Genomic DNA, 25,953 nt, shown 5'->3' with positions numbered 1-25,953 from the left:
ACATATCCAACAACGCAGTCTGTTGGTTACCGGGCACCATCCACAGGGTGGCCTCCTTGACTATCTTCTCAAAGGAGTCTTGATGTTGTTGCCAAAAAAAAGGAGTCTTGATGACAGAAGTTCAAAAACAATGCTTCTCAAATGTTGCTTGAACAGTGACAACCGACAACACACAGTGAAAACGATTCACCTTCCATCTGATTCATGTTCTAAGTGGAGTTTATATCTTTTTTCTGGAAAGAATTTGAACACACCCCATTATACAATCGGAGCTTTATATGGGAATACAGATGTGGTTGAAACCTTCGCATCAATGAGATTGTGTCTTAAATAGATATAATGACATCTGACATAGATAATGTTGAATCAGCATTCTGCACGTATCTAGCGGATATTATACACAAAATAAATCCGTGTCCAAAATAACGGAGTAGACCGGCCTGGAGCGTGAAACAGAGTCACGTCTGCCTCGGCGGTGTCGAAACCACAGCCACACAGGCGGCCGGCGCAGCCATGGCTCGCCCTTCGAAGCTATACCTCGTCTGCTACAACTCCCTCCAAACGCACGGATGGTACGGTATCCACCACCAGCAACCAGAGGCGATCGGCCGGCGGCCGTTGCTTCCATTACTAATGCTTCTTCTTTTTTTCATCTCCTGAATTCAGGTTCATCGCCCTCCTCCGTCTCCTGCCCTGCCTCGCCCCTCCCTTCCCTGTCCACTCCGCGTACGCGGTCGCCGGAGACCTCATCTGCACCCACCCACCCTCGGACCCGCCCGCCTCCCCTGTCCCCACCTTTCGTCTCCGTTCTCTCCAGTCTCATCTGAATTCTGAATTGTTTTCCTTTTGTTGTTGTTCCCAAGGTTTCCTGCAGACATGTGCGATCCTTGAAACGGTCCACGCTGCCATCGGTGAGATGAACTGTTGACCTCCTTCGTGATTGATGTTGTGATATGAGAAGAAACTTAGACTGGTGCCGTTTTGGTTCAGGATTGGTGCCGACCGCGCTACTTCTTGCTTTCTTGCAATGGGGTGGGAGGACCCATTTCGTCCTGGCTGTTGTCCGGCAAATTCCCGAGGTGTGAGGCTTGGATTGGGTTAAAAAGCTATCAGAGGGATTCCTCTTGCGCACATATATAAAAGATTCTGAATTTGCTAGGGTTTCTGTAACGTTGTGTTTCACCCCTTGGAGAGTTCAATCCTAGCTGATAAGTTTCAGTTAACGTTTGGCAACTGCAGGTTCAGAGGAGTCCATCTGTGTACATAACATTTATAGCTTGGAGCATATCTGAGGTGTGACCGAAAGACCTTTCATTTCATTTTCTTTCTGTATTGTATCTTATTCTCGCCAACAATTGCAAATAGTGTTTAAAGTTTAAACTATATGGTTTGATATCAATTACTCCTTACCTAGCAGTACACAGTATAATCTGTCTCATCATCTTAAGAAAAAGGTAAATAATTTGTCTATCTTAGTGATGGGCCTTGCTATGGTACAACTATTACCGCTTAGGAGGTAAGAGTTTGAACAAATCACAACCCTTCATTTTTAGAATAGAAAAATAATTATACAATAAAATAATCAAGAAACAAAATGCCGGCTAGCCATCTTTGGTAATCCCTGCAAGTGTCGCCCTTCTTTCCTTATCTAGCGCTGATGCTCTCTTTTTTACATCCTGCGAATCATCTTCTGATCTGTGACCCGCGTAGCAAGCAAGAAATGTGACACGTGACAGTATGTATGTACATTTGAAAAGCTTACACTTAATAAAAATAAAATATTGTCAGCCACTTATTAATCATATTATCACTACTACGATCCAACTTGGGATGACAACTACTGTACCAGATATACTAGGGAAATTATAAGAAAAACAGCAACATGCGGCTCAAAACAAAAAAGAAAGAAGAATAATAAATGCAGCATTCAAGATATGTTCATGTTTAAGAGAAATTAAAGAAGTTGTCAAACGTTAGTTTTTTATATTAAAAATATTACAAAGAAAATGAGCAAATGAGAAGAAAGATATTTTAGATCTTATATCCACATGTCACATTACATCAAATAGGAAAGTAAGATCATGTATATCTGCTAGATCTAATAATAAGATGTTTTCCTTATTTTTTTCTATTTTTCTACCATTACCTCCTAGGAAGTAATATGTCTTAATTAACATCTAGATCAACGGTCCACAGTTATTAGGGGGTACCGTAGCAACTGTTTCAGCAATATCAGAGTAGATAGTCTGTTGGAAAAGAATTGAGTTGATCAGAGTTCAGACAATAACACTGTTCTTAAATGTCAATGCATCGGCATGCCGATATTCAGATGAAAAGAGTACTAACATCCATTGATACGCATTGAAGAAAAATCATGATTAGAGTAGTATTAACGTCTAAGCACTGATGGTGTGCTGGTGGGAATAGTGGGAAAAATGTTTCACTTGAAGGAGATGATGCAGTAATTAAAATCTATTACCATATATTGAGAAGAGACTCTTGACTATCTTGTTTCCTAATAAACTCTTGGAAATCAGCCATCTTTTAATTTATGATCTATCATGTGTCTGGTAATATAAGAATGTTAAGTCCTTAAGTATCTATTAGTACTTAAATCTATCTATCCAATTTTAGGCATCCCTTTTGTTTCTTAGTTCTCCTCAAGATATGGTTTAAGGATCATCTCTATACAATGATAATTTGCTTCGTGTTTTTATTGTACAGGTCATCCGTTACTCTGACTACCTTAAAAGTTTGTCCAGGATGGCTGACATATCTCAGGTTTCATACTGCAACAATCTCCAATTCAATGTGCAGTCTAATGTTACGAGTTCTTGTATTTTTGTGCATATTGGAAAAGCAAATTTGAAGGATATCTTGTTGCCATGACCTTTGTCTTTTTTTTTTCGTTTGTTTGTTTGTGTACTTCTCTGTGTGTGTGTGGGGGGGGGGGGGGGGGGGGGGGGAGGATTTTTCATCGTTACAAAGTATGGTTAGTACTTAGAAATTTCAATAAATATTTTCTAGTAATGTAAGGGACTAAAGGGAAGGGTCACTGAACAGGGACAATAGCAGGTCCTAGGCTCAGGTTGTTGAAGATTTGTGCATCACCCTGCAATGAAGCCCCTAGTCTAGGGAGTTCATGCATGCCCTGATTTTATTTTATTTTCTCGATCACATAGGAGAGCTGCGTATCTTTGTATTAAAGAGAGGAAAAAGTGGGGAAAGAATACAGGACAACCCTCTTATCCCAGCTATAAGAGAAGAGAAGGCCTCAAAAATTACAACTAAAAAAGTCACCAGTTATCCTATTACAACGACCCAAACAAAGCAAAGGCTCAACCTATGCCCTGAACATGACCAAAGAATAACTCCTCGAGCTTTCGGGCTCCAGCCAAACACCACAACCTCATCTCTTCTTTGAAGGAGTGATGGGCAGTCGGGAGGAAGAAGCTACATAAAAAACACAGCCATTCCTGTGGTTCCATATAATCCAAGCCCCAAGTATGACAGCACTGTTAAATCCTTTTGTTTAGGCTTTGGCCTTCCCAATCTTTTTACTTTTCTCCAACAGTCTGCAAAGCACTTGTCATGGCGACTAGGCATTGTATGCTCCAGCAGTCCAGCCCAAGACTCAACAGATTGAGCCACAACTGACGAGCAAAGACACAATTTGTGAGAATGTGCTGCACTGTCTCCTCTTAGTCACATAATACACAATACTCAGAGCGGGGCAGACCCCTTTTTGCTAAACTATCAGCCATCCAACACTTGTTTCTAAAAGCAAGCTGTAGACAGACCTTGCATTTGGAAGGCGCCCATGATTTCCAAAGCTGCTGCCATTGTTCAAACATTATAGCACCATAAAAAAAAGGCCTTATAGTTGACTTGGAAGAAGAAACACGTCCTGAGTTGCAAAGCAATCCCAAATTGTTTCTATAATAATTTAGCAACACAGTACAATGCTCAGTTCACCCCTTCTCAAATTGCTTCTCAGTTCAAAAAGATGCATAGCTGTCAAGTGGTATTACCTATTTGTTTTTATAGTTTCACACTTTCACCTGTCCGCTTGACTCTTCCGGACTACTGCATTTCCAATCCTCATCTTAAGCTACTTGTATATAATATATGTAATACCGATATCATTATTCCTATGGAAGAATAGACTCATGGGAGCTCCCTGTAGGTACACTGCATTTATCCCACTGTATCCAATCGGGGTTGGCCCAGGAGAAAGTAAGCTCAAAATGTCTTCTCACAACAGTGTTGCTCTTGACTAAAGCTAAACTGAGGTTGGTTCTTGCTGTCCTTTCAGTGTGGACTATGTATCAAGCTCTCCCGTTTGTGAAGAAGAGGAACCTTTACTCAGGTTTCTTCAAGAAGTTCTCCATGAGCTACCATTCATTTCTAGTGGTAAGTCAAGATTCCGTGAAACTGGAACATCGTGTACTGCTGATGCGTTCAGTTTGAGTGTTTGACTGTTTCTTAACAAAAGTTCAACCATTTCTCTACTCTGCTATGTGCCTGCCGTGACACAGGGTGTGCTGGTGGTCTATCCGTTCCTATGGCTGAAGCTGTACCTGCATGTGTTCAAACAACGCAAGTCCAAGCTGGGAAAGGGGAGCAGGAAGAAACGAACCTGAGAAAAACATGGCTCAGCTCAGGTGCCATTTGTCGCCGTCATGTGAAAAGCTAAAGGGTCATTGTGGAATTGTTTTTTTACATGGCTCAGCTCAGCTGCCATTTGTCGCCGTCATGTGAAACGCTAAGGGGTCATTGTGGAGTTGTTTTTTTTTTTTGAAGAAAATCATTGTGAGTTTTTAACTGATGCCATGGTGAAGGCTTTGCTGGATCGGACAGCCACTGGATATGATGTGGTTGATTGTTTCTTTAATAACTTCTTGGAGCCTTTTCGTCACCTACCTTAATGCAGAATTATCACATGTATTTATGTTGCTCACTTGAATTCAATTGGTTACAGTACTTGAGTAATCTCCTCTCTCTCTCTCTCTCTCTCTCTCTCTCTCTCTTAAGGATGGAAGGGAAGTAGTACTGCATTAGCATCTACGGTCTGATATGCCTAGGTCTAGCCAGGCAGGCGTTTCCATTTTGCACTGCGCCAAGCGGCCGGGCCGCCGGGTGGACTGATTCCGCGGCCGGACGGCAGCGACCTCACCTCCCAAATGCCAACCTAGCCGCCGCCTGCCAAGACCTCCATCCACACCCCGGCCGCGGCTGCCACCGTTCCACGCTTCAACCGGATGCGCATACCTTTCCCTAGTGCCCATGGCCTCGCCCTTGCTTCATTCTTTTGGGGACTACCGCTTGGCCGCTGCTGCTTGCAGGCGCGACCATGCCTTCGTTCCTCAAGTGGTGCAGCCTCTTCCCCTACGGGTTTGGTTGTTCAGTCCTGCAAGCGGTGGAACTATTTGTTGACCAGGAAAAAAAACTAGGGAAAGGAGCTGAAGGGTGAAGGCGATTGATTTTCAGGTTGGCAACTGGCTTGATGCCTGATTTTCAGGTTCTGCTACTTTTCAGTGCAAAGTGCCGACACTTGCAAATTCAGGAAACTCCCAGCCTCAAATGTTGCTTAAGCATTTAGTTTCTTCAAAAGAAATGGTCATCATCACTTCAGATAGTCTGCTGTAACTGATGAAACTGATACTCCCTCCGTTCCTTAATATAAGCCATATAATTTTTAGCACCAATATTAATGCACGGCTTGAGGAAGGATGTGAGACCAAGGAAAAAAAGAAAAATCAGGTCATCTTCTCTCTCCCAATCAGATTGTTTTCTAAATCTAAGGGATTGGTTGGGGCATGTGCTATGTACGGTGGGAAGGTTTCCAAACTAATCGGCGTAGAAGCTGATACGTACCTATATTTTGGAATTTTCTTTAGAAATCTATATGGCTTATATTAAGGAACGGATGGAGTATTATTTTTGCAATGTGTTCCTGACTGAAAAGAGAGAGAGAGAGAAGTCGCAAATCTTCTAACCACTTTTGATGAAATTGACCTGAAAGAAGCTCCATTATCTTGTGAAGCCATCCAAAAGATGCTATCTACAAAAATACCTTTAACTTGTCATTGTCTTGTCTAGGGTTGAAAGCGGTTGAACTCGGTCGGGATAACCTCAATATTGTTTTCACTTTTACATTTCAATACGAAAACGAAATCGAATTCGGGAAGGTAGGAAACGAACACGAAAACGAACTAACGGAAAACGAACTAACGGAAAACGAACTAATTCGATCGGAACATGTCGAACACGGTCGGAATACGAAAAGCAAAACGGAAACACAGGCCCGTAGAACCTAGTTGAGCATGACAACATGCCAACAGTCCGGTACCGACACAACCACACATAGTCATGCACAATTCACTTGTACACATGCATTGATACACAAATCACCAATTCACCATGACAATTGATAAATAGACAAGAGGTCTAAATATTTAGAGACATTTGGGCTAGCCAACAGGTTATATTTCAGCAGCACATTCCATGGCATCTGGATCACTTCCCATGTCTTCTAGTTCCTTAGTTTCCTCTTCATTCCCCTCATTGATTTCTTCCTGCTGCAAGTTGGCAAGTTGCCATTGTGAAGAAAAGCAGTATAACAGTCAGTAAGGATCAATGAAAGGGCTAACAACCAGTAAAGATATGCATAATCTAAAATGACCAAATGAAAATATACCGCAAACTTAAGCTTATTAACCATTGCAGTAGACAATGCCTCCACTTCAAGATCACTCACAATTGATCCAACATTTTTAGAATCTGAATACAAAAAGAAAGATATGAAATCAGTCCATTTTTCAAGTGCAAATATAAGTTTGTAACTGAAAAGTATGTACAGAAGTACAGATCATCACCTTTTCTTGCTGCAGCTACCCAATCTTTGGTGCAAATCAATGCCTCTACAATCTCAGGGTCAAGGCGATTACGGTAGGGATCAACAATACGACCAGCAGCACTAAAAGCAGACTCGGATGCAACAGTCGATACTTGTATGACCATCACATCACGAACAATCTGTGTAATGATAGGATAGGCTTCCTTCTTGTTCTTCCACCAAGCTAAGATGTCAAACTCACCAGCAATTTTCTAAAGAGGTTTGGCCATGTACTTCTCCAACTCATTTGACTCAACCATACCAGGTTCACTTGCAGAATATAAGAAGTTTTCAAGGTCTTCATCTACATCGCCCATTAATATATCTGTTGCATTACTAGGTCCAGTTCTGCTACTTTTCTTCTTTGATGTTGCATTAGCCGAACTAGCATAAAACTGATACAACTTCTTTATCACACTAATAAACTCATCAAGTTTAACTTGATACTCATCACCATAGAACTTCCTCATGTAGTATTCAATAAGCTTTTTCTTATATCTAGGATCAAGAAAACAAGCTACAACAAGAGCAATGTTGGACTGCTGCCAATATTTCTCAAACTTTTCATTCATTGCAATTGCCATTGCACTAATTGTGGCATCATCACTAAAGCACCATTCATCAAGCATGAGTTTTATATCACAGAAACCTTTGTAAAACAAATTTGCAGTAGGATATGAAGTACCGGACAAAATTTCAGTGAGGCCATAAAATTTCTTCAAGCATTGATAAAGTGTAAATGTCTTGCCCCATTCAGCAGGTGAGGGAGACATTTTGTCATACCTACGATGATTTGCAGACTTCAGCCTCACAAAAGCATGCTTGCAGTACAAAGCATCTCTCAGCATGAGATAGGTAGAATTCCACCGAGTCGACACATCGATTGAGATACCCCTCTTTGTGTCCAATCCAGATTTAGTGGCACACTTCAAAAGCATTTCCCATTGTAATGGAGATCCTTTCACAGCTAACACAAGTGATTTGATTTTGGTAATTGTTGTTGAAATTGCTTTCAACCCATCTCTAGCAACCAAATTGAGGATATGACAGGCACATCTAACATGAAAAAAGATCCCATCACAAACTAGAGAGCCATTACCGTTATCTTTTAGATCTGAAATTATATCATGAACAACCACTTCATTGGAACTAGCATTATCTAAAGTCAAGGCAAACAATCTCTTCTCAATGTACCAATTAACCATAACTTCAATAAATGTTTCTGACAGCTTTGCACCGGTATGCCTTCCTTTCATATTGAAAAAACCAATAATTCTCTTCTGCATACGCCACTCATCATCTACCCAGTGAATTGTGACACACATGTATCCTTTGTTTTGGCATGAGGTCCACATATCCATGGTTGCACTAAAGCGGCACTGCATAGTTTTCAAGTACGCATACAAAACTTCCTTCTCTTCCAAATATTTATCCATTATTTCTTTCCTAACAGTGATACGTGACTTAATCGGAAAATTAGGACGGAGAGACTTTATGAAATCAACAAGATACTCATGCTCAACTATGTTGAAAAGATATTCATGCATGGTTATTGCCAAATTTAATTTCTGCAAACTAACTTCTTGGTCATATTTGTAGGGTTGAACATGAGTAATTTCAGTACCAGAGTCCTTACCAACTTTGAGTTGTTGCTGTCCTCTTACAATACTGTGTTGCGACTTCAAATGGTTCTTAAACCCAGTTGTCCCATGGTTTCCTTCAGCTCTGTACCTTTGCTTGCACTTTGGGAAGTTATAGTATCCCCACAACTGCTCATACTTTTGTCCATTCACCTCTACAACCTCAACTTTCTTTGTAAAGTACTTCCAGACTGCTGATGTGCACCTCTTCCTCCTCTTGCCAGTCAGTTGAGCTTGCTCTTGGTCTTCGACATCCTCTTCATCTTCCTCTAGGTCATCACCCTGTATCTGGACATCTAGATTTGTAATTGGAGTTGTAGCTTCATCACCCTGTATCTGGACATCTGGATTTGTAATTGGAGTTGCGCTGCTGCCACTGGTGCCCACATTTGTAGTGCTAGTTTCACTTGGTGTTGAAGAACCCCTTGCAGATGGTGGTGCTGGAGTTCGACTAGAACTAGGACTAGCACTAGGTTTTTGAGATGCAAGCCTTTTACTTGTAGATCCTGATAAGAAAAAAGGAAAACATTGCTAAATCATCAACCTCCTGCATCTAAATGTACAACACTAAGAATCTAGAAGCTACTAATTTGCTAGCTACTAATTCCTCTGGACAAGGAAGAAGCGGTGGTGTGCCTGACGGTGGCTCCATAAGCCTACGCACACTCTTGGTCTTGGTCCTGCCGCCTCTCGATCCAGAAGGAGTTTCTCCAGTGGGCGCCATTGTCTTCGACGTTGCCGTCAACTTCTCTGGAGTCTGCAGGCTGGGTCGCAGCCTCGCGTTGCGGGGAGCCGGCCAGCTAGGGGCAGGGGCAGGGTCGCGTCGAGGGGGAGGCGGCCGGCCAGGCCAGGCGGAGGCGGGCAGGGGCAGGGGCGGGGGCGCATCTCGGGTCGAGCCGTCGAGGGGGAGGGTGGCAGCCGCTGGGTAAGAAGTAAACCCTATCTTTGTTGGGCTGGGCCGCTGGCTGCTCGAGTTGGGCTGGGTAAATTCGGGATGTCCGCTTTGCGTATACGGGATATCCCGAAATAAAAACGGGATATACAAAAACGATCGGGATAGGGCCCAAACCGATTTCGTCCCGATTTCGAATTTCGTGTCCCGTTTTCCGTACCGATTCCGTTTTTGTCCGAAAATACGAATACAATCAGGTTAAATGTAGAAATCGGGGCGGAACGGAACGGGATATATCCCGACCGTTTTCAACCATAGTCTTGTCCAACTTATATTTCATTTGACCCACAACAGAAGGCATTCGAAGCGTGATATCTTGGCCTTGGCATCACCTGAAGTGTGCGATGTGTCGATACGGCTGCTTCTATCTTGCAGCTCAGAGATATGTGGTCAGTTTTCCTCCACTCTGTTGGATTTTCCTTCCGTTATCTGCATGAGCAGATAACTCCAAATGATCGGCTGGGAGGTGTTGTGACACTGCAGGTGATAGAGGTATATAAACTAAACGCCTTCGGCTCTGAGGTCCCGAAATTGATAAACTGGGAGCCTGGGATCACCAAATGGACCGTGTTCTTCTGAGCTCCCACTTGCCATCTCACGCTTTTGCAAACACAAGGTATTGATTCTCCCAACTCTTTTGTCTGTGGAAGGCCTTCGAAGAGTTCATACCTTCTCTGTAACCTGCCCGTTATTTTCCAATCTTTCAGGTTGCAGCAAGGCCCTGGTGGTCTCAACAGTATAGGATTTGCAGTCATCAGAAAGGGATGCTTAAAGTTTAGATGTTATGCGATTGGCGATGAACTTAATGGTCCAGGGCGCTTTAATAAGCCTTTTAACAAAAACAGTAATGGACCTGTTTTCCAAGGACTCGATGCGTCTGGTGCTTCTTTTAGAACTGTTGGTGCTGAAATCACTCAGGATACAAGAGATTTCTTTGTCAGTGATGCAGAGGGTGATCCAGACAAACCTACCGATGGATTCGCCTCAATCGACCAGGCTATAAATGCTTTGCGTGAAGGAAAGGTAGGTGAATGACTACGTTAAGTATATTTCACACCTTAATGCTTTTCATCACTATAATTTGTATCTTTACTATATTTTGTATCATCAATTCATCATAGTTTAGGTTTAAACTTGGGCACGGAGCTAGTACTCTTTGTCATATTCATCATAACTTCAGCCTGTACTTTTCATCCCTGCAGTTTGTTCCATTCTGTGCATGGAACATGCATGATCAGGCTAGATTGGATTGTCCTACTTGAAGATCATATTCCATATAATGTGTAATACATGAATTCTTACAAATATAGTAGTAGCTCACAATCAAGCACGATTCACTGAATTCAGCAGCTTAACTAGATGGATTTCCTTCCCAGTATTTTGGTTATATAAATACCACAATGTACTAATGTGCGTGCACCTTTCTATTGCTCAAATCTATTTACTTTTATTTAAAAAATTATAAGACTCAAGTGAAAACAATGCGACACTTACATCTACATGGAGCAAGTCCTTTGCTTCAAAACTCAGGACAGGACCTTGAATGCAGAATGTGATACCTACATTAGCATTGTTTCCATAGTACAGTTGAATTTAGCTACAAAGTTAACTATTCATTCTTCTCCAGTTTGTTATTGCTGTAGATGATGAAAACGGCGATAACGAAGGTGATCTTGTGATGGCGGCCACTCTAGTGAACCCAAAGTCAATTGCATTCATGATCAGGAACGGTTCTGGGATTATCTCAGTAGGCATGACAGAAGAGGACCTAACAAGACTGATGATTCCTATGATGTCCCCAATTACAGAAATCGAAGATATCACGGCTGCTGCTTCCACGGTGACAGTGGTAAAGATATATCATCTCATAGCCTTTGCAAATTCTTAGATGTACTACCAAACTTGAAAAGATATTTTCAATCTCTTCAGGATGCCCGGGTTGGCATATCTACCGGTGTCTCAGCTGCAGATAGGGCAAAGACCATCCTTACTCTAGCCTCTCCTGATTCCAAGCCCAGTGATCTGAGGAGACCAGGCCATATATTCCCCCTCAAGTACCGAAATGGGGGTATGCTGAAAAGAGCTGGCCACACAGAAGCGTCAGTTGATCTTGTTGCATTGGCAGGTTTCCGTCCTGTATCCATTCTCTCCACTGTCATGGACCCCAGGGATGGTTCACTGGCAGGCATAACAGTTCTGCAGCAGATGGCTATGGAGCATGACATACCGATCATTTCGATTGCTGATCTCATCCGGTTAGTATATCTTAAGGTGAAGCCTTTGTGAACCTAAAAGCTTCCGTTGTTTTATCTTTTGATTATACTATACTGCTTGCGTAACTCTTCAAGATCAAACATTAATATACCTGAAAACTGAAATGTATTGGTTTGGTGCTGGGATATTTCCAAGTTGCAAATATACTTTACGATATGAAGGTTTCAACAAAATGTTTTTTGGTTTGATTCAGGTATAGAAGAAAGCGGGAGAAGCTGGTGGAGCTGATTGCTGTGTCTCGCCTGCCGACGAAGTGGGGCCTCTTCCGAGCTTACTGCTACCAATCCAAGCTCGATGGAACTGAGCACATTGCTGTTGTGAAGGTACTGCAGTCACTTTTCTCCATTGATGTTGAACAGAACATGCACGTTTTGCCTTGATTTCCAGTTGGTCTCGTGTGATTCTCTCACTGGCCAATGTTTGTGACGCAGGGCGATATCGATGACGGTGAAGATGTCCTGGTGAGAGTGCACTCAGAGTGCCTGACGGGGGACATCCTCGGGTCAGCCCGCTGCGACTGCGGCAACCAGCTGGAGCTGGCGATGCAGCTGATCGAGAAGGCCGGCCGTGGCGTGCTCGTGTACCTCCGCGGCCACGAGGGCCGCGGCATTGGCCTGGGCCAGAAGCTCCGCGCCTACAATCTCCAGGACCAGGGCCACGACACCGTCGAGGCGAACGTCGAGCTCGGCCTCGCCGTGGACGCCCGCGAGTACGGCATCGGCGCCCAGGTAGCCAGAATCCACGCAATTCTTGCCTCATTTCTTCTTTAAGTTAAGGGGAGATTGATGTGTTTTTGGATCCAAAAATGTACGTTTTAGATACTCCGTGACATCGGCGTGCGCACGATGCGGCTGATGACTAACAACCCGGCCAAGTTCATCGGGCTCAAGGGCTACGGACTCGCCGTGGTGGGGAGGGTGCCGGTGATCTCTCCCATCACCGAGGAGAACCAGAAGTACCTCGAGACGAAGCGCACCAAAATGGGGCACGTCTACGGCTCCGACCTCCCTGGCAGCCTGTCGGAGTTCGCCAATCCACAAGGCACCCCCACAGAACAAGAAGACGATAACCAAAACTGATAAAACATATCGTTTTTTTTTTACGAAAGATGTCATTATAACCGCAATCACAAATTCGCATTTCATTTCGGTTGCTCATGCCAAATAATGTTCTGAGAACGAGTATTGCAGAAATGCAGAGTATTATCAATTGCCAAATTACAATGACAAGACATTCAGATACCAAACATAGCACTAGCATTCATTAATTCGTTTCATTGTTCGTAAACGCTACGTCACCAATTACAAAATAATCCTCGGCCCCTGACAAAGGGAACAGCCGTTAAGAACGAGGTCAGACGGGAATCATGTATCATTCTACTAGGCGGAGGTGAACTTGGTGACGGCCTTGGTGCCCTCGGAGACAGCGTGCTTGGCGAGCTCGCCGGCGAGGACGAGGCGGACCGAGGTCTGGATCTCGCGCGACGTGATGGTGGGCTTCTTGTTGTACCTGGCGAGGGGCGCCGCCTCCTGCGCGAGCTTCTCGAAGATGTCGTTGATGAAGGAGTTCATCATGGACATGGCCTTGGAGGAGATGCCGATGTCCGGGTGCACCTGTTTCACTTCAGCACCTTGAAGATGTAGATCTTGTAGGTCTCCACGCTCTTCTTCGCCTTCTTCTTGCCCTTCTTGTCACCGCCCGCGGCGCCATCCTTGGACGACGGTAGCCGCTTCTCGGCCTTGGGCTTCTTCTCTGCCGCCTTGGGTGCCTTCTCTTCCGCCGCGGGCTTCTTCTCGGCCGGCTTCTTCTCCGCCTTCGGTGCCATCACGCACGGATCAAAGAGGGCGGGAAGTTATTCAATGCAAACCATATTTTCGGTACAATCGTGAAAATCCCTTCCAAAACCATATTTAGGAGTTTTCAAAAAAAAAATTGAAACTATACACACCAATAGTGCATATGTAGACGTGCATTGTCACAAATTTAAAGATTCAAACTCGTTCTACAAAAATCCATATGAAAAAAACAAATTTCATTGGCATATGCACTAGAGGACAAATTTTGTGACAATGCACATCTACAGATGCACTATTGATGGGCATAGTTTAAAATTTTTTTAGAACTCCTAAGTATGGTTTTAATGAGGTTTTCATAGATTGCATCGAAGATGTGATTTGCACTGAATATTTTACCAAAGTTGAAGGAAACTCGCGAGGACGGGAAAAAGGAGCACGGCGGCCCGTGATTGGTCAACAGAAGGAAGGCGCGGACCGGTGACATGACGTGAATGCGTGATCTCAAGCTTTAGGCAGATCGGCGGTGAGAATTGTTCCACCTATTAGCTAGCAGTGGATTCAAGCAGTCCCCTTCTAAAAATTAGCAACTATTAGAGCATCTTTAAGAAACCATTTATATCTTTCATAATTGACAGGAATATAGATTTCGGTGAAAAAAATACACTCCAACTGTCTCTTCAATTGGATATTCAAAAATTGATATCTTATATTCCAGATTTCTCGCTAGTCAAAGACGGAAAGCGATGATGGCTCTCTAGACTGCACACACGATGGCTCCCTTCGCTTCGCTGAAAAACAAGCTGAAACACTGTTCCGGCTGATTTGTTGTGAGAGAGAAACACTGTTCGGGCTGAAAAAAGAAGCTGAAAAAGACGGATTATAAGAGAAACAAACAGGGCCGATATAGAGAAATTGTTAGAGAATACAAAGATATAGAAAATATTTTTTACTCAAATGACTTTCTAAATGATGATTTAGAGAATAGATTTTAGAAAGGCTCTTAGATATGCTCTTAACTATTAGTTAGCTAATTTTTAGTGCTAAGGTCCAAACAGGCCCTTGTGCATTGAGGCTGCGTTTACATGACTTCTCTTGCTCACACACTCAATTAACTGTCCACTTGCTTGCATGCATGTTGAGCCCGACGAATGGTGTCCAATTACTTACATGCACGTTAATTCAACCAAGAGAAGACGTCTAAATTATAGGACCAAATAAAAAAAGTGGTTACATCTTCTATACTAGAATGGATGGAGTATTCGACTATTCTTTTTTTTTTCTTCAGCTTCAACTCTTGTAGTGTTTGAACCCACAGGCAGATGCATGGAAAGTGAATGTTACAACCATATCTTAGACTCATCTGGCACCAAGTGCAAATTAGTCCAGGTGCAGGCATTTTGCTGGCTAATCAAAACCTCCGTGTTTTTTTTCCTAATCCACGTTGTTGTTTGGAACGGATCCATCAGCCCCGTGGATGGATCCATGTTGCTGGAACTAAACATATCTCAGCTCATTTTCATATAAAGTAAGGTCACCAAAGTTCAAAGAAAAATTAGGAAAAAAATAGAGAACATCGAATCTACATAAAATATTGCAAATCACGATAGATTTTGTGAAAAGTGTAGCTCAAATGTAGACCAGAATTCAAGCATCAGCAACACTAGTTGAACACAATAAAAATATAGATAAATAATTGTTTTGCAATAGGCCCCGTTCGGCTTGCTGAATTTTGGCTGAAATTGGCTGAAAACACTGTTCTGGCTGAATTGTTGTGAGAGAAAAACACCGTTCCGGCTGAAAAAACAAGTCTAACAAGCCGAATATGGGGTAAGCCGAACGGGGTAATTGCAGCTTCTGTCCTAAATAGCGGCACTTAATAATAGAACATACTCCTCTTTTTAAGACCCTAGATAATACACTCTACCAGTAATAGCCATTGTTACATCACATCATTCATGAATCGTCAACACTGAAACGGATAACTTTGCTTGCATTTGATGCATAACCTGAGATGAACTAACACAACAATTGTGGTCATCAGGACATCTGCAATTAATATGAAGCAGGGATCAAGTTAGTCTCAGTATACAATTTCATATGCTAACAAAGGAGCACAACCCCAAGTACTAGCCATACACAACTAAGACAACAAAAGCAATGTAGATGAAGCAAACTAAGACAAGAAACAAACATAACTGTGAAAAAATTTCTTTAGCTAAATTCGTCGAATCTTACACCATTTGCAAGGCATCTTATTTTCCATTTATTTTCAATTATTATTATAACGCTATCATAGCAATTTTATTTTTCTCACATTATAAATCTATATCCATACCTGATATTAAAGAGCTAAAATTTCTCTCGTTTTTTTTTTTTTTTTGGTTTGGTCCATCCTTTCGGCCCAACCGTCCACCTCCTCCTCTTTTAATCAACCACCGTCTCGCTTCGCTCGCGTATGTCTTCGATCCCACCTCGTTCATTTGAGCACTGCACACATCGTCAATGTCGCCCTATTGCCATTGTTCGCCTGCCCTCATCCGTTCGTGCATGGCCCTAGCAACGGTGCGGAGGCGGCCCTATCCTGCTTGGTCCCTTCTCGTCTCCGCCCACCCGCTCCCCTCCTCTGCTCACACACACGCTCGCTCTATCCATCCTCCCTCGTCTGCACACTCCAAAGTTCTAAATCAGGGCACCCGTGATAATCCATAAATGCCAACTGCCAATCGTCTCTACCTGCTCTGGCCGCGCTCTCCATATAAACAAGCACCCCACACGTCCTCCAATCCAAATCCAGAACCCTATCTCAAGACCTATTTGTTGTGGGCAAGGTCACCTAGACAGTGGTTGCCGACATGGATTAGGTGGAGGCCAAGGAGAGAGCGGCGACAAAGCCATAGAGGCAAAGAGGAAAGGGGATTCGTTCGAAATGGCAGTCAAGATGTCAACGGAGAAGACAGAGAGCTCGATATTCTGAATCTCATCTCATTGCCAGTCAAGATGCCAACAGAGCAGACAAAGAGCTCGATGTTCTGAATCTCATCTCATGTTCAGAATCGGACGTTCTATATCTTGGAGCTATAACTCTACTCTTCTTTCAATGTTCTATTCTACTCGGGGAGCTAGAGGCGGCATGGATTTCCTAGAAGAATAACTATTGGTTAGGTTGTCTATATAATTTAAGGTTGATGCTTTGATAACTCATGATACTATTGGAATATGTTCCTTTTAATGTGGTCGTCATCCAGAGTGAACAAGCTCCCTGATTTAAATTATGAGTCAAATAGATTAAAACTAAGAATCTGATTGGATCCCCTCCTCTAAACTTTAGAGCTAAAGTCTCCTGAGTCAAATTGATCCATGGTTTTGATTCATGGGATGAGATCCAACTATTGGTACCTTAGCCTAGCACAGTGGATAGAGCGACTATTTTGGTTCATCGAATTTATTATGTATCTAGACATAACATACATCTAAATATAAAGAGGATCCAAATAGTTCCTAATACTAGTCCCAATCATTGGAGGATCCATGGTTTTGATTCATGAGATGAGATCCAACTATTGGTACCTATTAGCCCAGCACAGTGGATAGAGCGACTATTTTGGTTCATCAAATTTGGCAGCCATCACATTTGGCAATGAGCTAAGACACATTTGGCAGCCATCACATCTTATGATGTTCGCCATGAAAATTATGATTAGGTGGCAGCATGTTCAAAATATTCTTCAACATCGATCATTTCATGCCACACAATACAATCGAATTTTAGGATAAGCAACAGTCCCGAGTTTGTCTAAAGAGACCCAACACCACCATACGAATGACACTGAACGGAAAATATACAGGGGAAGAGCAAAAGAATGCTGGCATGAGGTAATTGGTTGTGAATTGCAGCACACCGGTTGCAGCACTCGTTCAACTCCCCATATGTTCCTCCTTCAGAGCATTTCCTGAGATCTGCGGACACATTGCCTTACCTTTTTCTTGAACTCATCCTGCTTTTCTCTCCAATCCTTCTGCAAGACAAATTCATGTACAACTTCAGAAAACAATGGTATCTGATAACAACACACATTTCAGTGTTTTACCAAATGCCAGAAAGTTTCAGATATGGTGTGGCTTAGACTAAATGATTAGAAAACCTCAGAAGTGCATAAAGTCAACTACCTTGACGATAGCAGAAGCGCTATGTGCTAATCAAGGAGAAAATGATCACAATAAATATTTAACGGGTGAATAAGCAAATAATTACTCAAGTAGTGTATTTCAAAGGACCCAATACTGTATTTAACTATTTATCCATCAGCAAAACTGACTAATGCAATTGCAAAGACGATAAGTGACCACTTTTAACGTTGCACTGGAAGCAGCACAAAAGAACTTCTGCAGTTTGTTTTCCTATGCAAAACAGAGAGAGAGAGAGAGAATAATGCCATGTGCACTTACAGCAGCTTCAATATTCGCTGGAGACTCGTCGTTCGGACTAGAGAGCATCGAAATGATGCTCAGAACTATACTTTCAACCTGCATTTATGAAAGCACAATAAATTTGCAAAGGCAATATTGACTAATTTGTACTGATGTAAACAAAAGTTATGGACTAGGGTATACATCAACAAAAAATTCAGTCATATAGTATTTTAGCTACTGTGTGTGTGAGAGAGAGAGAGACACGCAGGCGTGCAGAGTAAACAGTGGCATACATTCGCACAGAAACAAACCCACACAGACACACCACAGTTTGTAGGAATAATTGTATAAGGCCTTGTTTGGTTCCCAGGATTGAGAGGAATTGGAAAGTAATTTAATAATAAAATGGGAAGCACTTTCTAGATATTGGTTTCAATTCATGGGATCCAAACAGGCCCTAACAGTTAAATATTAGCTGCCCCCCCAAACCCCAACATTGGGGATGGGGGGTTGGGGGTGTTTGTCGCTGAATTCGCACTCTTGGTAGTAGCAGAATTCTTACTCTCATTGAGAGAGGATGACACTAAAAATTGGGACAATTTTTCTGGTTTATTTCTCAATGTCATGCCAACCTGAGGGGTTGGGGATACATATTTATAGGCTGCTAGCCAGCCAAGCATATGCCAAGATGCTAGTCTAAGATGCTAATATGCTGTCCTAGTTAAGATGCTGTCCTCCAGTCAAGGAGATGCTGTCCTCCAGTCAGTCAAGGAGATGTTGTCCTTGCAGCCACAAGGACCTGCAGCCACCATATGCTGCAGCCAGCCCCACAAAGACCAGCACATGAGACTTATTCCATCATTCTCCCCATAAGTCTTGTGCGTCGTCTTGTGGGAAAGTTGAACCATCCCGGTCCAGGAGCAGAGCTCAAGGAACTTGATCCTCCCAAGAGGCTTGGCGAGCAGGTCCGCAAGTTGGTCCTTGGTGTTGATGTAGCTCACCTTGATGCTCTCTTCCTCCAAACAGCCTCGGATGAAGTGGTAGCTCACCCAGATGTGCTTGTTGCGTTCATGGAAGACGAGGTTCTTTGCCAGAGCCAGAGCGGACTTGCTGTCCACCCTGAGCTCCACCGCTCTAGTGTCTCTGCCGAGGAGATCACCAAGCAGTCGAGCGAGCCAGAGCGCCTGAGTCGAAGCGGTGGAGGCCGCTATGTACTCGGCCTCGCAGCTGGACAGAGCCACCACCTGTTGCTTGACCGACTGCCAGCTAACGAGGCACTTGCCGAGGAAGAAGAGGATCCCGCTCGTGCTCTTACTGGTGTCGATGTCGCCGGCGTGGTCGCTGTCGCTGTACCCGACGAAGTGTGCCGCCCCAGGGCACCTAGGGTAGTAGAGGCCGTGGTCGAGAGTCCCCGCAACGTAGCGGATGATCCTCTTCACAGCCTGCTGGTGCTCCGTTGTCGGTCGCTGCATGAACCGACTAACGTAGCCGACGGAGAATGCCAAGTCCGGCCGTGTGTGGGCGAGGTAGCGAAGGCTCCCCACAAGACGCCGGTACCGCGTAGCGTCCACCTCCGTCGTGCTGTCGCGGCTCAGCTTCAGCCTCTCCTCCATCGGAGTGAGAGCTGGGTTGCAGTCGGTGAGCCCAGCTAGCTCAACGACGCGCTTGGCGTAGGCGGTCTGTCGAAGCGTGATCCTGGTGCACCTCGATTCCCAGGTAGGAGAGAGACCCCAGATCACTCATCTGGAAGGTGGCCTTCATCTCTTCCTTGAATGCCGCCACCTCCGCATCCTTGATGCCGGTGATCACCAAGTCGTCGACGTAGAAACCCACCAGCAGAGCATTTCCTCCACTGCCCCGTTGGTAGATGGCCGCCTCGTGCGGGCTTTGCTCGAAGCCCATCCCCTTTAGCGTGGAATCCAGCTTGGCATTCCACGCCCTCGGTGCCTGCCGCAAGCCATAGAGGGCCTTGCGCAGGCGGAGCACCTTGCCCTCCTTGCCGGGAATCGCAAATCCCGGCGACTGGTGCACGTAGACCTCCTTCAAGTCGCCGTTAAGGAACGCCGACTTGACGTCCATGTGATGAACACGCCAGCCCTCCTGGGCAGCTAGCGCAAGGAGTCGCACTGACTCCATCCGTGCCACGGGAGCAAAGGCGTCGTCGAAGTCGACCCCCTCCTGCTGCACGAAACCTCGTGCCACCAAGCGAGCCTTGTGCTTGACGATGGCACCAGCTTCATCCCTCTTCAGCTTGTACACCCACTTAAGGGTGATCGCGCGGTGACCACGAGGAAGGTCAACAAGCTCCCAGGTGCGGTTCTTCTCAACCGCATCCATCTCCAACTGCATCGCGGCGCGCCATGACGCGTGTCTCTCGGCCTCTGCAAACGACCGAGGCTCGCCGTCGTCACACGCAAGGTGCAACTGCGCCTCCAGGTCATGAGGCACCGGTCCCGGCACCGGCTGGTCGCCGAGAAGGTTCTCCATCGTACGGTACCGCAACGGCTCGCCGTCGTGGTACGCGTCGACACGCTCCTCGTCGTGAGAGAGCGGAGTAGCGAGCTCAACCGGGCCGTGCTCGACACGAGCTGGTGGTGGAGTAGACGTGCCCGGAGTGGTGCCTGTCGATGCTGGAGTGCGTGGCGTTGCCGGCTGTGGTGGAGCCGGCGAAGAACTCATCGCAGCCGAGGTCCTGGCTGGAGAGCGTGGTGTTGTCGGAGTAGCAGGCGCCGGGGTCGGTGGAGGCTCGGGGACTGGGGTAGACGCGCTCGCCGAAGAAGAGCTGCCTACTCCCCCAGCTCCCTCGAAGTCGTCGTACGTCGGAGCCGAGCCGTCGTCCACCGCCTTGTCCCACGCCCATCCTCGCCCTTCGTCGAACACAACGTCGCGCGCCGTGCGCACACGCTGTGTCTTCGGGTCGAGGATGCGGTAGGCCTTCGAGCCCTCCGCGTAGCCGATGAACACTCCCGGAGTGCTCCTGTCGTCAAGCTTGCTGATGTGGCCAAGCTCCTTGGCGAAAGCGAGACAACCGAAGACCCGCAAGTGGGAGACCGCCGGCTTGCGCGCATGCCAAGCCTCGTACGACGTCCTGCCGTCGAGCGCCTTGGTAGGCGAGCGGTTGAGGATGTAGACGCCCGTCACCACCGCCTCTCCCCAGAAGATAGCCGGCATCCCCCTCTGCTTGAGGAGGGCCCAAGCCATCCCCACAACCGTCTGGTTGCGCCGCTCGACGACGCCGTTCTGCTGCGGGCTGTACGGCGCGGAGTAGTGGCGCTGAATGCCCTCGTCAGCGCAGTACGACGCGAATTCAGCCGCCGTGAATTCGCCGCCGTTGTCGGTGCGCAGCACGCGCAGCTTACGGCCGCACTCCGCCTCCGCAGCAGCCTGCGCGCGCCTGATGGCGTCCGCAACCTCTCCCTTGCTGCCGAGGACCATCACCCACATATAGCGAGAGAGGTCGTCGACGAGCAGCAGGAAGTAGCGTCGTCCTCCCGGTGTGGCCGGTGTCACCGGGCCACACAAGTCCCCGTGCACAAGCTCGAGCCTCTCCTTGGCTCGAAAGCTCGCCCGCTGGGGAAAGGGGAGTCGCCTCTGCTTCGTCAACACGCAGACGTCACAGAGCTGCTCCACATGGTCGAGGCACGGCAGGCCTCGCACCATCTCCGTGGCACTGAGCCGCTTCAAGGCCTCGAAGTGAAGGTGCCCGAAACGCTCGTGCCACTGCCACGCCACGTCGTCCCGACGAGCAGCAAGACAGAGGGGTTGTGCCACCTGCACGTTGAGGACGTAGTCGATTTGCGCTTCTGGTTACCTTGGCAAGAAGGCGACGACAGCGATCCCAATTCCTCATGACTCCATCCTCAACCACCACGCACGAACCATTCTCATCCAGCTGTCCCAAGCTGACGATAGAGTTCCTCAACGCGGGGATGTAGTAGACTCCAGTGAGCAGCCTGTGCTCACCAGACACGGCGGTGAAGATGACGGAGCCGACGCCCTTGATCTCCACGCCAGAGGCATCCCCAAACTTGACGGAGCCTCGGACGCTAGAGTCAAGCTCGGTGAAGAACTCCCGTCGACCGGTCATGTGATGGGTGGCGCCGGTGTCGAGGCACCACCCGTCAGTCTTGTCATTGCCGGAGCTGTCGCCGAGGAGGGCGTGTGCTTTTGGCTCGTCAAGGTGGAGGAGAGCCGCTGCGGCCGGTGCCGCTGGAGGTAGCTCGATGCTTGCATGTGCCATGAACAGAGCCGGCTCCTCCGCCTGTGCGACGTGGGCCTGGCCGCGTCGTGGCTGTCAACAGTCCTTGGCCCAATGGCCAAGCTGGCCGCAGTTGCGGCAGGCGTCGTCTCGTGCCGGCTTGTGCCTGCCGGCGGCGCCACCCCGGGCGCCTCCGCGGGCATCACCCTCGGCACCTCCTCGCGCCCCGGCCTGGGCGTCTCTGCGCGCCTTGCGTGGCTTGCCACGCTTGCGACCGCCTGTCGCGGAAGAAGGCTCCCCCTTCCTCCAGTCACCTTGGCTGGTAAGCCACTGCTCCCGAGTGAGAAGGAGCTTCCCGCCAGTGGTGATGGGCCCCGAGAGAGACTGTGGCTCATCGCTGTCAACGACCTTGAGGCGACCTATCGCCTCCTCGATCGACATCGTGGAGAGATCCAGCAGGGACTCGATCGAGCGAGCCATCTGCTTGTACTTCTCGGGGACGCAGCGAAAGAGCTTTTCGACAGCTCTCTCCTCGCCGTAGGTGTCATCGTCGAACTGCACCATCTTCTACAATAGTGTTGAGACGGAGAGCAAAGTCATCAACGTCCTCACCTGGCTTGAAGGCTAGGTTCTCCCACTCCTTGCGAAGTGCCTGCAGTGTGGACTTGCGGGCGCGGTCGTTGCCAATGCGTGCCGCAGCGATGGCGTCCCAAGTCTCCTTGACAGTCCGCTTGTTGGTAAGCGAGAACTGCATCTCAGGCGGGACTGCAGCGATGAGGGCATCCAGCGCCCGTCGATCTAGGTCGTAGTTGACGTCGCCGTATCGGACTGCCTCCCACATGTGCCGCACCTGGAGCTTTACCCTCATCACCGCAGCCCACTCGACGTAGTTGGTCTTGGTGAGGGTAGGCCACCCACCGCCAGGACCGACGTCCCTGACAACAGCCTGGAGCCTGTGGTAACCACGGTACCGATCCGGGGAGAGAGAGCCACGCTGCCTGTGAAGGCCGCGCTCTCCATCAACCCGTCGGTACCGATCTGGGGAGAGAGAGCCACGCTGCCTGTGAAGGCCACGCTCTCCATCGACCCGTCCGCCACCGTTGCCGTGCGCGCCTCCTCCAGGAGCGCCGCCGGCGCGTCCACGCTTGTCTGGGCTGCCGCCGCGCTCGTGGGCGTGCGCGGCTGTCCCAGGAGCGCCACCGCCATGCGCGCCTCCTCCAGGAGCGCCGCCAGCGCGTCCGCGCCTGTCTGGGCTGCCGCCACGCTCGTGGGCGTGCGCGGCTGCCCACTGCGCCGCCCGCGCTCGCGCTGCCTCCCTCTCTAGCAGCTCGAGGTCCGCGTCGGCGGTGTCGTCAGCGGAAATGGAGCTGCCAATGCTGCCGCGCAGAGCCTCGACCTCCGCTGCCGCCGCACGCGCTGCATTCGCCGCCGCCGCTGCTTCCGCCTCCGCTCTGGCTGCTGCCAGCTCCGCCGCTGCTAGCCTCGACGCCCTTGCCGCTGCCGCAGCGGTCTCTGCCGCCGCTCGCTCGCGTTCCTCTGCCGCGGCAAGTTCGGCCTCCTGCCGACGCCGCGTGCTCGAGGCGACCGAGCGCTGAGACTGCCCTGCGGACATAACGCGCTACCGGGGGGCTGCTGCGTGGGGAGAGGGCTGCTTCAGACGGCGCGGGGGAGGAGTGAGCAGCCTCGCAGCTGGGGCTGTTGTGTGGCTGGAAAAGGAGATGAGCAGGAGATGCTCAGGCTACAAGATAATACGGCTCTGATACCAGTTGTTAGTCGCTGAATTCGCACTCTTGGTAGTAGCAAAATTTTTACTCTCATCGAGAGAGTATGACAGTAGGAGTTGGGACAATTTTTCTGGTTTATTTCTCAATGCCATGCCAACCTAAGGGGTTGGGGATACATATTTATAGGCTGCTAGCCAGCCAAGCATATGCCAAGATGCTAGTCTAAGATGCTAATATGCTGTCGAGATGCTGTCCTCCAGTCAAGGAGATGTTGTCCTTCAGTCAGTCAAGGAGATGCTGTCCTCCAGTCAGTCAAGGAGATGCTGTCCTTGCAGCCACAAGGACCTGCAACCACCATATGCTGCAGCCAGCCCCACAAAGACCAGCACATGAGACTTATTCCATCAGGGGGCTCTATAAACAAACAAACAAACATTTATATGCCCTGAACAAGAAGGCCCACCGTGTGCACTGGTGTCCACCGTTCGCTTGCAAGCTCATAACCATTGGGATCTTCGCCGGGTGGATGAAGAATTGAAATGCAAACACGTCCATCAGGATAAACTGAGAAATCAAAATAATAAGAATTGTCAGAACTTTGACATGATCAAATATTAGACATAAATATTAGTCAGATAGCGAAGCTTACCATTTGGATGCCACATCTCAGAAGTAAATCTTACTGAAGGCGGGCTGTTGGGATAGTTCGGGGGGAAGGTCATTATGGCATTGAAGTAGCCTCCATCACTGCAAAAGTAAAATGTTGACCCTCTTAATTTCATGAAAACCAGGAAAAATGAAGTGAGATTTTGATCGTGCTGTTATATTGAATGACAAGATCACAAAAAGTTATTGCAAGTGGGTGGGACATTTGCAAGGAAATAAACTATTACTGCAGGTGGGTGGGACATTTGCAAGAAAACAAACTACAGCTGCAAGTGGGTGGGGTATTTGAATCTACCTGAACATACAGCTAAGTAGTACAACAGATCGATACAAACGTACAAGACACAGACCAAACTCAGAAGCGGTGTGACTACGCTTGGCTACACCATAGTTCATCAATAAGGGCTGTGGATCAACATTGCAACACAGAATTCTGATGTACACTATAAAGACCAAGCAATCGGGACTGGAGGCAGACACACAAATTATATAGAATCAGCAGACACACAAATTATATAGAATCAGCATCAAAATGCAGAATCGGCTCCATGACACCACAATTCATCAATATGGGTTGCAGATCGACATCACAGCACGGAATTCCTACATTATGTATGATGCAAATCAAACAATCTGAACCTGAAACGACTATGCGCACCCATCAAGCATGCAATCTACATCCCAAGAGCAATCGTGCAGTGATTATAGGACAGGCAAAATTCGAACTCACTATAGGGTGTCAGGCGGGCCGATGATGGTGACCTGCCACTCGAAGACGTTGCTATCGTCTACAAGCCCCGCGGAGAACCCATCCACGGGGTTCTTCGCAAGATCTGTGACAAGCAACAAAGAACGTTCGAGAGATCAGGAGCCGGTCGCGGCAAATCGGGGCGAAAAGGGAAGGGGAGAACAGGAGGCCGTTCGGATACGTACCCTTGAGCTGCTTCTGGAGCAGGAGGCTCGCCTGGCTAGCGGTGCCCGCCATGGCAAGGAAGCAGCGCTCGACCGGATCGGGGCTAGGGTTTTGGCGATGGGAAGTGGTTCGCCGCCCCCCGGAGGAGCTGCTTTATTTCTGGGACCTCTTATTTCTGGGGGCGAGAGCAGCTCCGGAATCGAGAGGAAGAGGGTAGAAGGCAACAGGCTGGAGGATTTATAAGAAGCCTGGGAGAGGGTTCCGGGTTAGTTAATGATGGCAACCGGATTAGTTTCTGCGGCTAAAACATCATGTATTTTTAGTTGTCATTAGTAATTTCCTCGCAAAGAAACTTACTTACCATTATTAATTTTGGAGCCCTACAGCAAATAATAAGTTTCTGATGTATTTGTTCGATTTCCTTTTCATACTAGCAAATCGAAATATCTTACCCCCGTTTGGAGGCAGATATTAGGCCTCTG

General features: G+C 47.2%; 2 protein-coding genes and 2 pseudogenes across 2 annotated transcripts; 2 read left to right on the top strand and 2 right to left on the bottom strand.

The window, feature by feature from the left end:
• Positions 1–418: 418 nt before the first annotated feature.
• LOC136512522 (uncharacterized) lies at positions 419–4,928 on the top strand (annotated as a pseudogene).
• Positions 4,929–9,834: 4,906 nt separating this feature from the next.
• On the top strand, positions 9,835–13,010 carry LOC136512398 (probable monofunctional riboflavin biosynthesis protein RIBA 3, chloroplastic). The gene is given in 9 exon segments (XM_066506362.1): positions 9,835–9,879; positions 9,974–10,009; positions 10,012–10,106; positions 10,198–10,513; positions 11,118–11,339; positions 11,420–11,745; positions 11,958–12,087; positions 12,196–12,492; positions 12,583–13,010. Coding segments are annotated over 9 exon segments (1,728 nt in total). The 3' UTR covers positions 12,844–13,010.
• A 113-nt stretch (positions 13,011–13,123) lies between these two features.
• On the bottom strand, positions 13,124–15,293 carry LOC136512400 (histone H2B.11-like; annotated as a pseudogene).
• A 1,910-nt stretch (positions 15,294–17,203) lies between these two features.
• On the bottom strand, positions 17,204–25,685 carry LOC136512399 (ubiquitin-conjugating enzyme E2 7-like). Its single transcript, XM_066506363.1, has 6 exons — positions 25,492–25,685; positions 25,289–25,391; positions 24,542–24,639; positions 24,356–24,456; positions 18,007–18,084; positions 17,204–17,576 (listed from the first exon to the last, which is right to left on the bottom strand). Exons 1-6 carry the CDS (start codon positions 25,541–25,543, stop codon positions 17,499–17,501), a joined length of 510 nt encoding a protein of 169 aa, XP_066362460.1. The 5' UTR covers positions 25,544–25,685; the 3' UTR covers positions 17,204–17,498.
• Between the last annotated feature and the right edge of the window lie 268 nt (positions 25,686–25,953).

The sequence above is a fragment of the Miscanthus floridulus genome, chromosome 16, assembly GCF_019320115.1.
Source record: "Miscanthus floridulus cultivar M001 chromosome 16, ASM1932011v1, whole genome shotgun sequence".
Lineage (NCBI taxonomy): Eukaryota > Viridiplantae > Streptophyta > Magnoliopsida > Poales > Poaceae > Miscanthus > Miscanthus floridulus.
This window is presented reverse-complemented; position numbering and strand designations above follow the sequence as displayed.

Excerpts from the sequence above, each read along its gene's own strand:
- LOC136512399 (XM_066506363.1), bottom strand. The coding sequence starts at position 25,543 with ATGGCGGGCACCGCTAGCCAGGCGAGCCTCCTGCTCCAGAAGCAGCTC. Across the intron at positions 24,457-24,541 it reads TGAGATGTGGCATCCAAATG|TTTATCCTGATGGACGTGTT; the intron begins GTAAGCTTCGCT and ends TTGATTTCTCAG. Across the intron at positions 17,577-18,006 it reads CAGCGAATATTGAAGCTGCT|AAGGATTGGAGAGAAAAGCA; the intron begins GTAAGTGCACAT and ends TTTGTCTTGCAG.